Source organism: Carcharodon carcharias, chromosome 10 (genome assembly GCF_017639515.1).
Source record: "Carcharodon carcharias isolate sCarCar2 chromosome 10, sCarCar2.pri, whole genome shotgun sequence".
Lineage (NCBI taxonomy): Eukaryota > Metazoa > Chordata > Chondrichthyes > Lamniformes > Lamnidae > Carcharodon > Carcharodon carcharias.
In genome coordinates this window covers 114,239,138-114,253,048 of record NC_054476.1, presented here as the reverse complement: position 1 = coordinate 114,253,048, position 13,911 = coordinate 114,239,138, and the positions used below count along the sequence as shown (strand labels likewise).

Below are 13,911 nucleotides of genomic sequence, written 5' to 3'. Positions count from 1 at the left end.
TGGTGCATTCTCCATGACAGGGCCTCTACCAATCAGAGTTCACTTGCCAACCATTCAGCACTCTCTTCTCATACAGTATAAATTTGCTGTTTCCCCTAACACTGGCATTTTCTTGTGAATTGTCCCGATGAGTGTAAGACAAAAAGCCTCAACAAAAAAAAGTTTATTCTTCCAGCAATTTTCTGGGTGAGTACTTGGTCAGGTAAATCATCATTGCCTACGCTGTCAATTGGAAGCAGGAACTGCCCAATAATGGCACACATCAATGCAAATTGCACAATGTAATTTAGGTCGCAAGTCATCCAATCCAAATGTAGGGAAATGGTGCAAAACTACCAAGGCGAGATAGTCTGATGTCACTCAATTTTGCAACAGTTTTGTTAGAACTACAACCTGGGAGGGCTGGGACTCTTAACACTAAAATCTAACTGACATTTGAATGAACAGAGTTCCATTTTCCCCTGACCACAGAACAATATGGAATCAGTAAGATATTACAGATCTTCCAATCAGTTTCAGAAAGTACCAATTACTTTCAGGAGTTTTAAATGTACAGAAAATCCAGCAATAGAACAACATTGTAAGTACTCATTACACCATCTAACAGCATGCTTTTAACACATAAAAGTTGATCAACTTCTGAACTATATTTAGTTTCAGGTAGATATGTAAAGCATGTAGGCAATTCAAACCTCAAAATATAATGTAAAATGCATTGCAATTAAGTTATCAGATCAGCCATGATCTTATTAAGTGGCAGAGCAAGGTCGAGGGGCTGAATGGCCTACTACTTGTTGGTATGTTCGTAAATTTATCTCAAATAGTTCAGCGCATATCTGACAGCATCTCTGGAGAGACACAGCTCATGTTCAGACCAATATGCCTCTTCTTCAGGACGTATTGGGCAGGATTTTCAGCGGCCCAGGCAAAGGTCCACTGCCTTTCAGCTGACGGGGCCAGAAAATCCTGCCCTTTGGACTCGAAACATTAACTCTGTTTCCCTCTCCACAGAAGCAGTTAGACCTTTTCTTTTTTTTCTCCACTCATGGGATGTGGGCATGGCTGGCTAGACCAGCATTGATTGCCCATTCCCAATTGCCTTTGAGAAGGTAGTGGTGAGCTGCCTGCTTGAACTGTTGCAGTCCATGTTGTGTAGGTACCCACAGTACTGTTAGGAAGGGAGTTTCAGGATTTTGACCCAGCAACAACAGTGAAGAAACGGCAATATATTTCCAAATCAGGATGGTGAGTGGTTTGGAGGGGAACTTCCAGATAGTGGTGTTCCCATGTGTCTGCTGCCCTTGTCTTTCTAGATGGTAGTGGCTGTGGGTTTGGTAGGAGCTGTCTAAGGAGCCTTGGTGAATTCCTGCAGTGCATCTTGTAGATGATACACACAGCTGCTACTGTGCACAGTGGTGGAGGGAGTGAATGTTTGTGGATGGGGTGGTAATCAGACAAGCTTTGTCCTGGATTGTGTTAAGCTACTTGAGTGTTTTTGGGGAGTGCAAGTGGAGAGTATTCCATCACACTCCTGCCTTGTGCCTAGTAGATGGTGGACAAGCTTTGCCGAGTCAGCAGGTGAGTTACTCGTTGCAAGATTCCTAGCCTCTGAACTGCTCTTGTAGCCACAGTATTTATATGGCTAGTCCAGTTCAGTTTCAGGTCAATAGTAACTCCAGGATGTTGATAGCGGAGGATTCAGTGACAGCAATACCATTGAATGTCAAGGAGTGATGGTTAGATTTTCCCTTGTTGGGGGTAGTCATTGCCTGGCACTTGTGTAGCACAAATGTTACTTGCCACTTGTTAGCCTAAGCCTGGATATTGTCCAGGTCTTGTTGCATTTGGACGTGGACTGCTTCAGCATCTGAGGAGATGTGAATGGTGCTGAACATTGTGCTATCATTAGCGAACATCCCCACTTCTGATCTTATGATGGAAGGGAGGTCAGTGATGAAGCAACTGAACACTGTTGGGCCTAGGACACTACCCTGAGGAACTCTGATGAGTTTTCTGAGCACTTTGTCTTTAACTTCAGGTTTCCAGCATCTGCAGTATTTTGCTTTTTAGTTCAACACATATCTCTAACTTTATAATACGCGTTCTAGTTTTAGCAGTACTTCATTCTTGAGTTCTCATTGGAATTATTTTAAAAGCTGTGAAATAATATTGTAGTCTGTTAGAAAATCATAAATGCCATTGCCTCTACTGATTTGCATACTTAATTGGTTACTTGAAACTGGGGGAAGAAGTTTTAAATCAAAGATTCGGATCAAGAAAGCACATATTTGACAAAAGAGAAGTCAACTTTGTTATTTACTATCTGTAATTATAGCCATGAAATATACCGCCCGTCTCCCAATATTCAGCTGAAATTTAAACTATTTACTTGAAATTCTACTCATCTGAGTATCTCAAGAATTGCACATCAAACTTAAGGGTGGTGAGCAAATAAAATCTGAAGCAACGTCTTATTTCTCTGGAAAATTATAGTAACAATGTTCTAACATATCTACACAGAACAAACCACTAAATGTAACTGTTTATTTTCCTTAGAATGATTTGTCTGGCATTAAGTGGTGACATTTCAAACTTGATGGTAAAAAAAAGGCCTTTTTCAATTTGAATATTTACAAAGTACCGAAGGAAGACAGTGGAGGCGAATGGAAACATTTCAAGAATAACCTGAAGACAAGACATATGGAATGTGACATTCTGCCAGAAACATGACAACAATTAGCCAGAGACTGCATAGTTTGAACACTTTGAAGACAGAGTGCCAACAGTAGAAGGAACGCCTTATTTCAGAAAAGTCAACCAGTTGGAAGGTGAACAAAACTGGGCACATGACTTTTAATGTGCATCATTAACTATGAACTTATTTATACTGCTGCATCACGGTCATCTTCATTTCAAAGTGACCTGGGCTTTCTTTTGATTGGCTATGTATTTGGCATGGATGAAGAAATATCATTGTGTTAAAGGTCTCAAAGTTATTGAGAAATCCACATAAGTGCAATTTCCATTTAATTAATTTACCCTTCTCATTGTAACAAACGCCATTTACCCAATTCCAGACAGCATATCAAAAACCAAGTTTCTCACCCTGTTGAGAAGTTAAATCAAATATAACTACCAAAGGTATTAGTTTCAGCTGCTCATATATCCTACCCGCCTGTTAGGAAATTGATTTATAGGTTATTTAGCTGCAGGGAACATATCTCAGCCTTGTGATAGACCTATCAATGCAACCACCATCAAGGAGCCAATGTGCCTCATCAATAATCAGTTGCACTAGAGTTTTGACGACAGACTCATGCATCAGTTTACCAAATCCACAATAGAGAAGAAAAGAACTTGGACTTACATAGTAACTTTTCACAACCTCCAGTGTCTCACCAGCAAGTAAAGTACTTTTTAAGTATGAAGGACTCTTGAAATGTAGCCATGGTTGTAATGTAGGCAAATGTAGCAGCTAATTTACACAGTCACATCAACTTTGAGATACTGACCAAATCTGCTCCCATGGTATAAACTGAGTGTAATGTTAGCCAAGATACTGAGAGAAATCCCATGCTATTCTTCAAATATTGTTACAGAAACTTTTATTTCCACTTAAGAGGCCAGATGATGTCTCATTCGAAAGCTAGCACTTCAGTGCAGCACTCCCTCAGCACTGTTCTGATGTGTCAACCTAGATTATGAGCTCAGGTCTTGAATCTGCAGCCTTCCATGAGCTAAGACCTTAAGGATTGACTTGACTCTAATCTCCCATAAGCATAATTTGTCCGGGCACAGATGTTGAAAGGTATTGTTCAAGGCTTTTATTATTAAGTGTGAGCTTGGCTCAGTCAGTGGCCCTCTTACCTTGGAGTTAAAGTTGCAGGTTCAAGCCCCACTCCAAAACTTGAATATATAGTCTAATATCTTAATGTAATGTTGGAGGGAGTACCTTGTTGTCAGAGGTACTATCTTTCAAATGTGACCTTAAACCAAATTCAGGTGAATATAAAACATTCTATGGTTCTATGCAAGGTCTGGGGAATTCTGTTGGTATGATGCCAACATTAATTTCTCAACCAACGCTGCCTAAAAAGATTAATTGCCATTCATCTTATTTCTGAATGCAAATTTGCTGTTACATTTGCCTGCTAAATGTCAAGCGATTAGACTTTTAAAAAATTCATTGGTTGTGAAGCACTTTGGGATGTCTTGAAGATATGAAAAATGCAATACAAAGTAAGTTTTTCAAGGGTTTCTATTCAAAAAGGACTTCATTAAAATAATACTAAAATGAATACAACAAAGCTTCATGTTAAAGTATGGCAACACGATTTCTGATTGATTTCTTATCTTGCGAGAGCATGACTAGTGTCCATTATAATAGTCGCACCTGTTAATGCAAGATTTAGCAGTCTCATTGGCAAACACAGGATTCCACAAACATTGTGTATTGTCCAGAATTAAAATTAGTTTACCAGTTTGAAACCAGCGAGTTTAGAAAAGTAGTAGTCAAAGTGATTATTTAACGAATCCAACAGAACAATTAAATATTGCAAATGTATATGCTCAGTGAGAAGTTTTTATAAACTTGTTGCAAGAGAACAACTTGTACAGCACAAAATAAATCAATCCTATTTAATAGAACAGCAACAATAACTCTGCTTACACTCATTTAGCCACCTTAATTTGAAACACCAATTTTAAAGTTCATGATTGCCCTCGAGAACTCAGCTCCACTTTCACTGCCTTCACAAGATTTTTCAATTCTCCATAAGGGCAAGTGGTAGGGGTAGCATTGGGGGAGCATTTTGCAGATAATGATCATAACTCCGTTAGATTCAAGGTTGTTATGGAAAAGGTCAAGGATGGGCCAGAAATCAGAGTTCTAAATTGGGGGATGGCCAATTTTAATAAGATCAGATATGATTTGGCCAGAGTGGACTGGTGCAGCTACCTTAAGGTAAATCTGCACCAGAGCAGTGGAACTCATTTGAGAAGGAAATAAGGAGAGTACAGGGCCAACATATTCCAGTAAAGGCAAAGGGTAGGACCAACAAATCCAGGAAACCCTGGATGTCGAGGGATATGCAGGATTGGATAAAGAGAAAAGGAGAGCCTTATGGCAGATACCAAGGGCTCAAAACAGCAGAAGCCCTAGAGTAGTATAGAACGTGGAGGGAGGATCTTAAAAAGGAAATTAGAAGAGCAAAAAGGGGGCAAGAAAAAACATTGGCAGGTAAAATAAAGAAAAATCCAAAGTTCTTTTACAATTCCATTAAGAGTAAGAAGATAACTAGGGAAAGAGTAGGGCCCATTTAGGGCCATTGTGGTAATTTGTATGTGGAGCCGGAAGACATAAGTAGGGTTCTAAATGAATACTTTGTGTTGGTGTTCACAAGTGAGAGGGATGACGTGGGTTTGGAAATCAGGCTGAAGGACTGTGACATAATTAAAGAAATTAGCGTAGAAAGGGAAGAGGTTCTAAGTGGTCTGGCAGGCTTAAAAGTAGACAAATCTCCAAGCCCAGATGAAATGTATCCCAGGCTGTTGAGTGAGGCAAGGGAGGAGATAGCAGGGGCGCTGGCAATAATTTTCAATACCTCACTGGCCACAGGAGAGGTGCCAGAGGACTGCAGCACAACCAATGTGGTACCGTTATTCAAGAAGGGAGGAAAGGATAAACCAGGAAACTACAGGCCAGTCAGTCTAACCTCAGTGGTGGGGAAACTATTGGAAGCAATTCTGAGCGACAGAGTTAATCTACACTTGGAGGGGAAGGGATTAATCAAGGACAGTCAGCATGGTTTTGTTAAGGGGAAGTCACGTCTGACCAATTTGATTGAATTTTTCGAAGAGGCGACCAGGTGTGTAGATAAGGGCAATGCATTTGACATAGTCTACTTGGACTTCAGCAAGGCTTTTGATAAGGTCCCGCAAGGGAGACTGATAACGAAGGTGAGAGCCCATGGGATTCAAGGCAGTTTGGATCTAGAATTGGCTGAGTGGCAGGAATCAGAGGGTGATGGTCGGAGGGTGTTTTTGTGACTGGATGCCTGTGTCCAGTGGGTTCCACAGGGATCGGTGTTGGGTCCCTTGCTGTTTGTGCTATATACAAACGATTTAGACTTGAATGTAGGAGGGTTATCAGTAAGTTTGCGGATGACACGAAAATTGGTGGGGTGGTAAACAGTGAGGAGGATTGCCTTAGATTACAGGAGGATATAGGTAAGCTGGTCAGATGGGCTGATCAGTGGTAAATGGAATTTAATCCGGATAAGTGAGAGGTGATGCACTTGGGCAAGACAAACAAGGCACAGGAATTCACAATGAATGGGTAGGACCCTGGGAAGTACAGAGGATCAGAAGGACCTTGGTGTGCATATCCACCAGTCCCTTAAGGTAGTGGGACAGGTAGATAAGGTGGCTGAGAAGGCATATGGGATACTTGCCTTAAATAGCCGAGGCACAGAATATAAGGGCAGGGAGGTTATGCTGGAACTGTATAAAATGCTGGTTAGGCCACAGCTAGAATATTGCGGGCAGTTCTGGAATCTGCATTATAGGAAGGATGCGATTGCACTAAAGTGCAGAGGAGATTTACCAGGATGTTGCCTGGGCTGGAGAGTTTTAGTTATGAGGAGAAATTGGATAGACTGGGGTTGTTTTCCCTGGAGCAGAGGAGTTTGAGGGGAGACTTGATTGAGGTGTATAAAATTTTGAGGGGCATTGATTGGGTGGACAGGGAGGAACTTTTCCCCTCGATGGAGGGATCAATAGCCAGGGGGCATAGATTTAAGGTAAGGGGCAGAAGGTTTAGAGGGGATGAGGGGAAGAATTTTTTCACCCAGAGGGTGGGTGGGAATCTGGAACTCACTGCCTGAAAGGGTGGTAGAGGCAGAAACCCTCATAACATTTAAGAGGTATTTGGATGTGCACTTGTGATGCCATGGCATACAAGGCTATGGACCTAGTGCTGGAAAATGGGATTAGAATAGTTAGGTACTTGTCTGACTGGCGCAGACTTGATGGGCCGAAGGACTTTTTTCTGTGCTGTAGACCTCTATGACTCTATAATTCAGAGGTACTAGCTGTTCTGGCACATGACAGAGAGCCCTGCAAAGAGCACAAGTCAGAGCTACAGTATCATCTACACAATTACACAATGATTGAAGGCTGTAATGGACACAAGATTTACTCAGTTCAACAACAGTCTAATTCTGTGAGCAGCATACACTCACCTGGACTGATAGCAGTCTTTGCCTCACCTTTAGGATAGTGATCTGAAATTACACACCATAATATTAATATTTAATTGGAAAAGACAAAATTACTATCATTTCTATGTTTTCTTTGCAAATAAGATTACATTTCTAAGACAATTTTTACAACTGATGATGTTGCAACTTTCTTTGTTCATAAAAGTGAGCATTTCTGGCAAGACCAGCTTTATTGCCAATCCCTAATTGTCCTTGGGAAGCTAGTGGAGAACTGCCTTCTTGAACACCTGGTGGAAGGAGGAATCAGCGATGGCAAGGCCATTGATGTCAAAGGGAAATGTTTAGATTCTCTCTTGTTGAAGATGATTATTATCTATTGCCACTTAACAGCCCAAGCCTGAATGCTATCCAGGTTTTGCTGCATGCGGACAAGGGTTGCTTCAGTATCCGAGAAATAAAGGCAAAATACTGTGGATGCTGGAAATCAGAAATAGAATTTTAAATTAATAGGTGTTCTGAAGAAAGGTCATCAACCTGAAAAGTTAACTGTTTTTCCACAGGTGTTGCCAGACCCACTGAGTACTTCCAGAGTTTCCTGGTTTTGTTTCTGAGTTTAAATCATTTTTTTTAAGGATAGCATTAAAAGACAAAAGAAAATTCAACAGGTAAGTTTAATCATTTTTACTGTGTTCTATATTGGCTTTATTTTCTTTAAATGCTTATTTTGAAAAATTAGTTGAAATTAATTTGATTCATTGACATGGGTTGAGGCAACTCTTTAAACTGGAAATTCCCCATAGTAATGTTGCTTTAGGCAGTTTCTATGCTGATGTAATTGTAACTAAAAAAGGATGACAACAGAACCTAAAGTTTGAAGACAGGAAATATGTCAGTGCAATAACTTCTATTCACATAGTGCCTTTAACACAAAAAAATACATCCCAAGGTGCTACACAGACATGGAAGGAAAAAAATGAATGCTCAGCTAAAATAAGAGATTTTAGGAGCAGTGATCAAAACCTTGTCCAAAGAGTTATAACGTTAAAAGAAGGGTCTTAAAGAAGCAGAGAGACTTCTGGAGAATAGACCATTCATGGCTGAAGACATGGTTGATAATGGAGGGGAGAAGGCAGTGGAGTCTGCATCAGGATGAGTGGTGAGTTCAGGTAGCAACCTCAGGCTGGAATACACTAGAGATTTCTGATACGTCAGTTATTTCCAATGAATATCAAAACTTAGCAGCAACCTGAAGCAGAGCCTGGATATCTACTGTAACTGACTGTAAATTCTGCTATGTACTTGGTGTACCGTAGGAAATGTCTGTACTACAAGGCGATCATCTGCAACTTTTGTTTGTCTTTAGAAATTGCACTGATTAGTTTTAGCAATAAAAAAGACTGTGTTTAGTAGAAAGAGTAGCATGCAATAATTTTGCACTGAACAGTATATAATGCTGCACATTCCATAACAAATGGCACAATTCTTTTTGCTGGGGGTAGGGCACAGGGGGCATAGGTGCAAGGAAAGATGAGAGAAACACGTCATCTCCTTTTGAGGGCATCTTCACCCCTTCCTGTTTTGCCCTCTTCCTCAGTTTTTTCTCTTCCCTGGTCCCCTGTCAGTTTAAGTCCTTGCTGGAGAAATGTTCCACAGACACCTGCTACCTGAATGCACATTACGCAAGTGAGCATTATTTGGACATGAGTTTAGACATTTAGTCTCAGCAAGATATCTAACTACTAAGGGCATCAGAGCCAAATCAAGTTTTTCGGCTTATCAGTCAAGGAAAAGTGCACTTCCAGTAGGAGTCACTCAAGAGTAATCAGAGATGGAAACCTTAGCTCTTACTCCTGGGAACAAGCTGCAATACCTCTGCACTATCCAGGTTGAAATCAACTAACAAAGCTGAAATCAGGAATTAAATTCAGGCTCTTCCTGGTCTATCAAAAGAAGCAAAATTATGACACAACAGACAATGTCAGGATGCTTAAGGGTATACAAAAGTAAACAGCGGTAGACTGTTTCCAGTGGGCAGTAAGACAAAATTAATTAATAAGCGAGTTTAGAAAAGATTCTCAAATAAAGATGCTTTGAACATATAACTCTTTAAACAGGCAGTTCCATTGGTTGTGGAGGAAATAGAAATAGAAGTCCCACCTGCCAACTCTTCCTGTGAACATGGGGGACAAAAGAAGAAAAAACAGGTTCAGGGTCAGTCCCCAAAAAAAAGGTGCCAAGTCAGGGAAGGAGGAGGAAGACTGTCCAAGAAAAGTACATTTAGTTTTAGCCTGCTGAAAGGGTCAGTATGGAACATTTCAAACACAAAGTCTGAGGTAAAGTTATTTTCAAATTACATTGTGCAATAAAGCAGCTTAATTATTTTCTGGCCCCATCTCAGTGTTAATCAGTTTACTTTTCAAAAGACCGGCGAAGCAAAAGTGAGGATTAAATTAATGACCACCATATCCCGTTTATACAACAGGACGCCTCATTGTTACATCCCTCCCTCCCTTTCCACATTATGCTATGTATCTGTAGATATTTACAAATGCAAACTCCCAATTATGAGACAAGCTGGTGAGATCAACTTCAGGGAATACATAAGACAGGCTTGAAATTCAAAACTGGTCACATCAACTGAAATACCAAGAACTCCTATAACTTATAATGTGAATAAATTGCAAATATCAGGCACACTACCTTGCAAGATGCTTCACTGTTTAAGCCTAGACTTTGCCATTAAATAAGTAAATTTTATATGCAACATAATCTTCACAAGACAAAGCTGATCGACAACTTAGCTGACAACATTAGCAGGCAGTGTATTCTGACAACCTGCCAATTGAAATTGAATCCCTCTGGACTTTGCACTTAAGCGTTCTGCGCATCTAAACCAAATAATAGAATCATATTCCCTTGAAGTTTTTTTTTTCGAAAATACATGGTTAAAAAGTGCCAAACACACCTACTTTAGAGCTGATAGCAACTATCTTCCAGGACTTCTATAGTAATTAGAGTTTATTATAAATCTTCTGCTTGAGTTCAACGATTTGCAAAAAGGAACTTTATTTGGCACCTTTATTGTGTGTCAGAAGGGTAACAAAAGTGATAAAGATTAGGTACAAGCCATGTCCTGGCAGATATTAATATCTTACTCAAGGATGGAGGCTTTTGTGGGTTTATTTTTTTTTTAAGTACAGTAAATGGGTTGAAGTTCAGGGAGTACGAAGAGATTGGTGAGAATTCAAGGACAACGTTCAGAAGCTGTAAGCTGCCCTGGTACAGAAGACAGCAGGGAACTACAACAGGTAAACACTGGTGTACTTTCAAAGTGTGGCTGGTAGTTTGAGAAGAGATGGGGGGGGTCCGGAGGGCGATGTATTTCAGGTATACTCCTGACGCTGGTTAACTTTTCTTCCTAGTGTGGCACGTACACCATCCCCAACACACACAGATACGACAACCCCAGGTAAAACAGCCAGCCCAGCACCTTATTCCTTACCTTCGCGGCTTCCCCTCGTTGCTTTATCGAAAACTTTTCCTCACTTTGTTTCATCGGCAAAGACGTAAGATTGAAGACAGAGACTGAACTTCAACGGGTGGGTAGAAGGGACAGCAGCAAAACTATGATTGGGGGGAGGGGAAGATGACGATCCGCCAAGTCGTGAATCACTTGTCCTTTCACTTTAGCTTCTAACCGACTTCTCTTTGCCCCTCGCGGCAGCCGGATGGTGCGCGCGCACATCAGGCTGGCTGGTCCTTGGGACCGGAGCCTGGAGGACCACTCCGGGACAGCGGAAAACAACAGAGGGAACTCTTGGCACGAAGTTAGGGTATCGTTGGCGAGACACCTGCTTCAATGCTGACGGGTCCAAAACATCCGATAAAACAGGAAAATCTGGCGGAAAATCAGAAGTCTTCGATACAGTGTAAGCGGGTTAATTTTGAAAGACCTCAACAATCGAAGGTTTTTATTGCGTTTAGGTTTAGAAGCTGTTGACCAATGAAAGGAAACACGGGCCGCCAACCACCCCCCCCCCCCGGACGTGATCACGTAAGACGCATCGCGCGGGAAGCGGGTAACCATGGAGCCGGGAGAGAGCGGGAGCGGCTCGGTGCCGGAGCCGGGAGCGGGGCAGGATCGGGATAAGGAGGTCGCGACCTCCAGTGCTGCAGGGCGAGTGGCAACGGCAACCTATGAGCTTCCTTGGTGAGTGAATTCTGAGCAACCCTCTCCATCCCCCATCCCCCCTCCCCCCCCGCCCCATCCCCCCTCCCCCCCCGCCCCATCCCCCCTCCCCCCCCCGCCCCATCCCCCCTCCCCCCCCGCCCCATCCCCCCCCCGCCCCATCCCCCTCCCCCCCTCCCCCTCCCCCCCCTCCCCCTCCCTCCCCCTCCCCCTCCCTCCCCTCTCCCCCCCTCTCCCCTCTCCCCCCCTCTCCCCCCCTCCCCCTCCCCCATCCTCCCCCCTCCCCCCCTCTCTCTCCCTCCCTCTCTCTCCCTCCCCCCTCTCTCTCCCTCCCCCCTCTCTCTCCCTCCCCCCTCTCTCTCCCTCCCCCCTCTCTCTCCCTCCCCCATCCTCCCCCCTCCCCCCCTCTCTCTCCCTCCCCCCTCTCTCTCCCTCCCCCCTCTCTCTCTCCCTCCCCCCTCTCTCTCTCCCTCCCCCATCCCCCCTCCCCCCTCTCTCTCCCTCCCCCCTCTCTCTCCCTCCCCCATGCCCCCCTCTCTCTCCCTCCCCCATGCCCCCCTCTCTCTCCCTCCCCCATGCCCCCCTCTCTCTCCCTCCCCCATGCCCCCCTCTCTCTCCCTCCCCCATGCCCCCCTCTCTCTCCCTCCCCCATGCCCCCCTCTCTCTCCCTCCCCCATGCCCCCCTCTCTCTCCCTCCCCCATGCCCCCCTCTCTCTCCCTCCCCCATGCCCCCCTCTCTCTCCCTCCCCCATGCCCCCCTCTCTCTCCCTCCCCCATGCCCCCCTCTCTCTCCCTCCCCCATGCCCCCCTCTCTCTCCCTCCCCCATGCCCCCCTCTCTCTCCCTCCCCCATGCCCCCCTCTCTCTCCCTCCCCCATGCCCCCCTCTCTCTCCCTCCCCCATGCCCCCCTCTCTCTCCCTCCCCCATGCCCCCCGCCCACTCTCCCTCCCCCATGCCCCCCGCCCACTCTCCCTCCCCCATGCCCCCCGCCCACTCTCCCTCCCCCATGCCCCCCGCCCACTCTCCCTCCCCCATGCCCCCCGCCCACTCTCCCTCCCCCATGCCCCCCGCCCACTCTCCCTCCCCCATTCCATCCCCCATTCTCCCTCCCCCATCCCTCCCCCCCTAGTGGGCACCAACCATGAACTTTCCTCATCCATATGAAGTACACAGCAAAATCTTTGAGAGTTGAAAGAGATTTATGCACTGAATCTCAACTTTGCATCTGTCTTAACAAGAGACACAATAAACATCCCAAGAAGTTCTGTAAGTCAAGAGCCAAAAGAGAGAAAGGAATTTAGAGCAGTCGCGGTCACTAGAGAAACAGTAGTGGGAATGCTAATGGAAGTAAAGAAGACAAGTCCCCTGGACCTGATGGTGAGTGGCTTGGAGGGGAACTTGCAGGTTGTGTTCCCATGGGTCTGTTCCCAGGCATCTGCTGCCCTTGTCCTTCTAGATGGTAGTGGTCGTGGGTTTGGAATTTGCTGTCTAAGGAGCCTTGGTGAGTTCCTGCAGTGCACCTTGTAGACGATACACACTGCTGCCACTGTTGGTCAGTGGTGGAGGGAGTGAATGTTTGTGAATGGGGTGGCAATCAAGCGGTTTGCTTTGTCCTGGATGGTGCCAAGCTTCTTGAGTGTTGCTGGAGCTGCACTCATCCAGGCAAGTGAAGAGTATCCTGACTTGTGCCTTGTAGATGATGGGCAGGGGTTGGGGAGTCAGGAAGTGAGTTACTTGTTGCAGGATTCCTAGTCTTTGACCTGCTCTTGTAGCCACAGTATTTATATAGCTAGTTCAGTTTCTGGTCAGTGGTAACCAGGATTTTGATAGTTGGGGATTCAGCGATGGTAATGTCATTGAATGTCATGGGGTAATGGTTAGATATTCTCTTGCTGGGGATGGTCATTGCCTAGCACTTGTCTGGCGCAAATGTTACTTGCCACTTATCAGCCCAAAAGGTCTTTACTTGCCTGGATGAGTGCAGCTCCAACAACATTCAAGAAGCTTGATACCATCCAGGGCAAACCTGCTTACTTTTTTGACACCACATTTACAAACATTCACTTCCTCCACCACCAATGCACAAGGTGTACTCCAGGAGCTAACCAAGGCTCCTTAGACCACACCTTCCAAATCCATGACCACTACCATCTTGAAGGACAAGGGGAGTAGACACATGGGAACACCACCACGTGGAAGTTCTCTTCCAAGCCACTCACCATCCTGACTTGGAAATATATCGCCATTCCTTCATTGTCACTGGGTCAAAATCCTGGAACTCCCTCCCTAACAGCATTGTGGGTGTACCTACACCTCATGGACTGCAGCAATTCAAGAAAGCAGCTCACCACCACCACCTCAAGGGCAACAAAAGATGGGCAATAAATGCTAGTCTAACAAGTGACACCCACATCCATGAATGAATGAAAGAAAATAAAGGTTCGTGGAAATCTCCCCTAAAACTGTTGAGGTTTGACCAATTAAAAACTACAAAACTGAGAT

General features: G+C 44.4%; 2 protein-coding genes across 6 annotated transcripts in view; one reads left to right on the top strand and one right to left on the bottom strand.

The window, feature by feature from the left end:
• LOC121283486 (E3 ubiquitin-protein ligase rififylin-like) overlaps nt 1-10,974 on the bottom strand; it is a 90,990-nt gene extending 80,016 nt beyond the window's left edge. The window contains exons 1-2 of one of the 2 annotated variants that reach the window (XM_041198119.1): nt 10,723-10,974; nt 7,242-7,283 (exon numbers count right to left, since the gene is read on the bottom strand). The gene's annotated coding sequence lies outside the window, so the exon portion shown is untranslated. The remainder of the gene's footprint in view (nt 1-7,241; nt 7,284-10,722) is intronic. The other variant, XM_041198120.1, reaches the window with a different exon arrangement.
• The window catches only part of rfc2 (replication factor C (activator 1) 2), a 27,677-nt gene continuing 24,720 nt past the window's right edge, over nt 10,955-13,911 (top strand). For 3 of the 4 annotated variants that reach the window (XM_041198118.1, XM_041198116.1, XM_041198117.1), the window contains exon 1: nt 10,955-11,430. In XM_041198118.1, coding sequence (XP_041054052.1) covers nt 11,306-11,430 — 125 coding nt within the window. In that variant the 5' untranslated portion in view covers nt 10,955-11,305. The remainder of the gene's footprint in view (nt 11,431-13,911) is intronic. The other variant, XM_041198114.1, reaches the window with a different exon arrangement.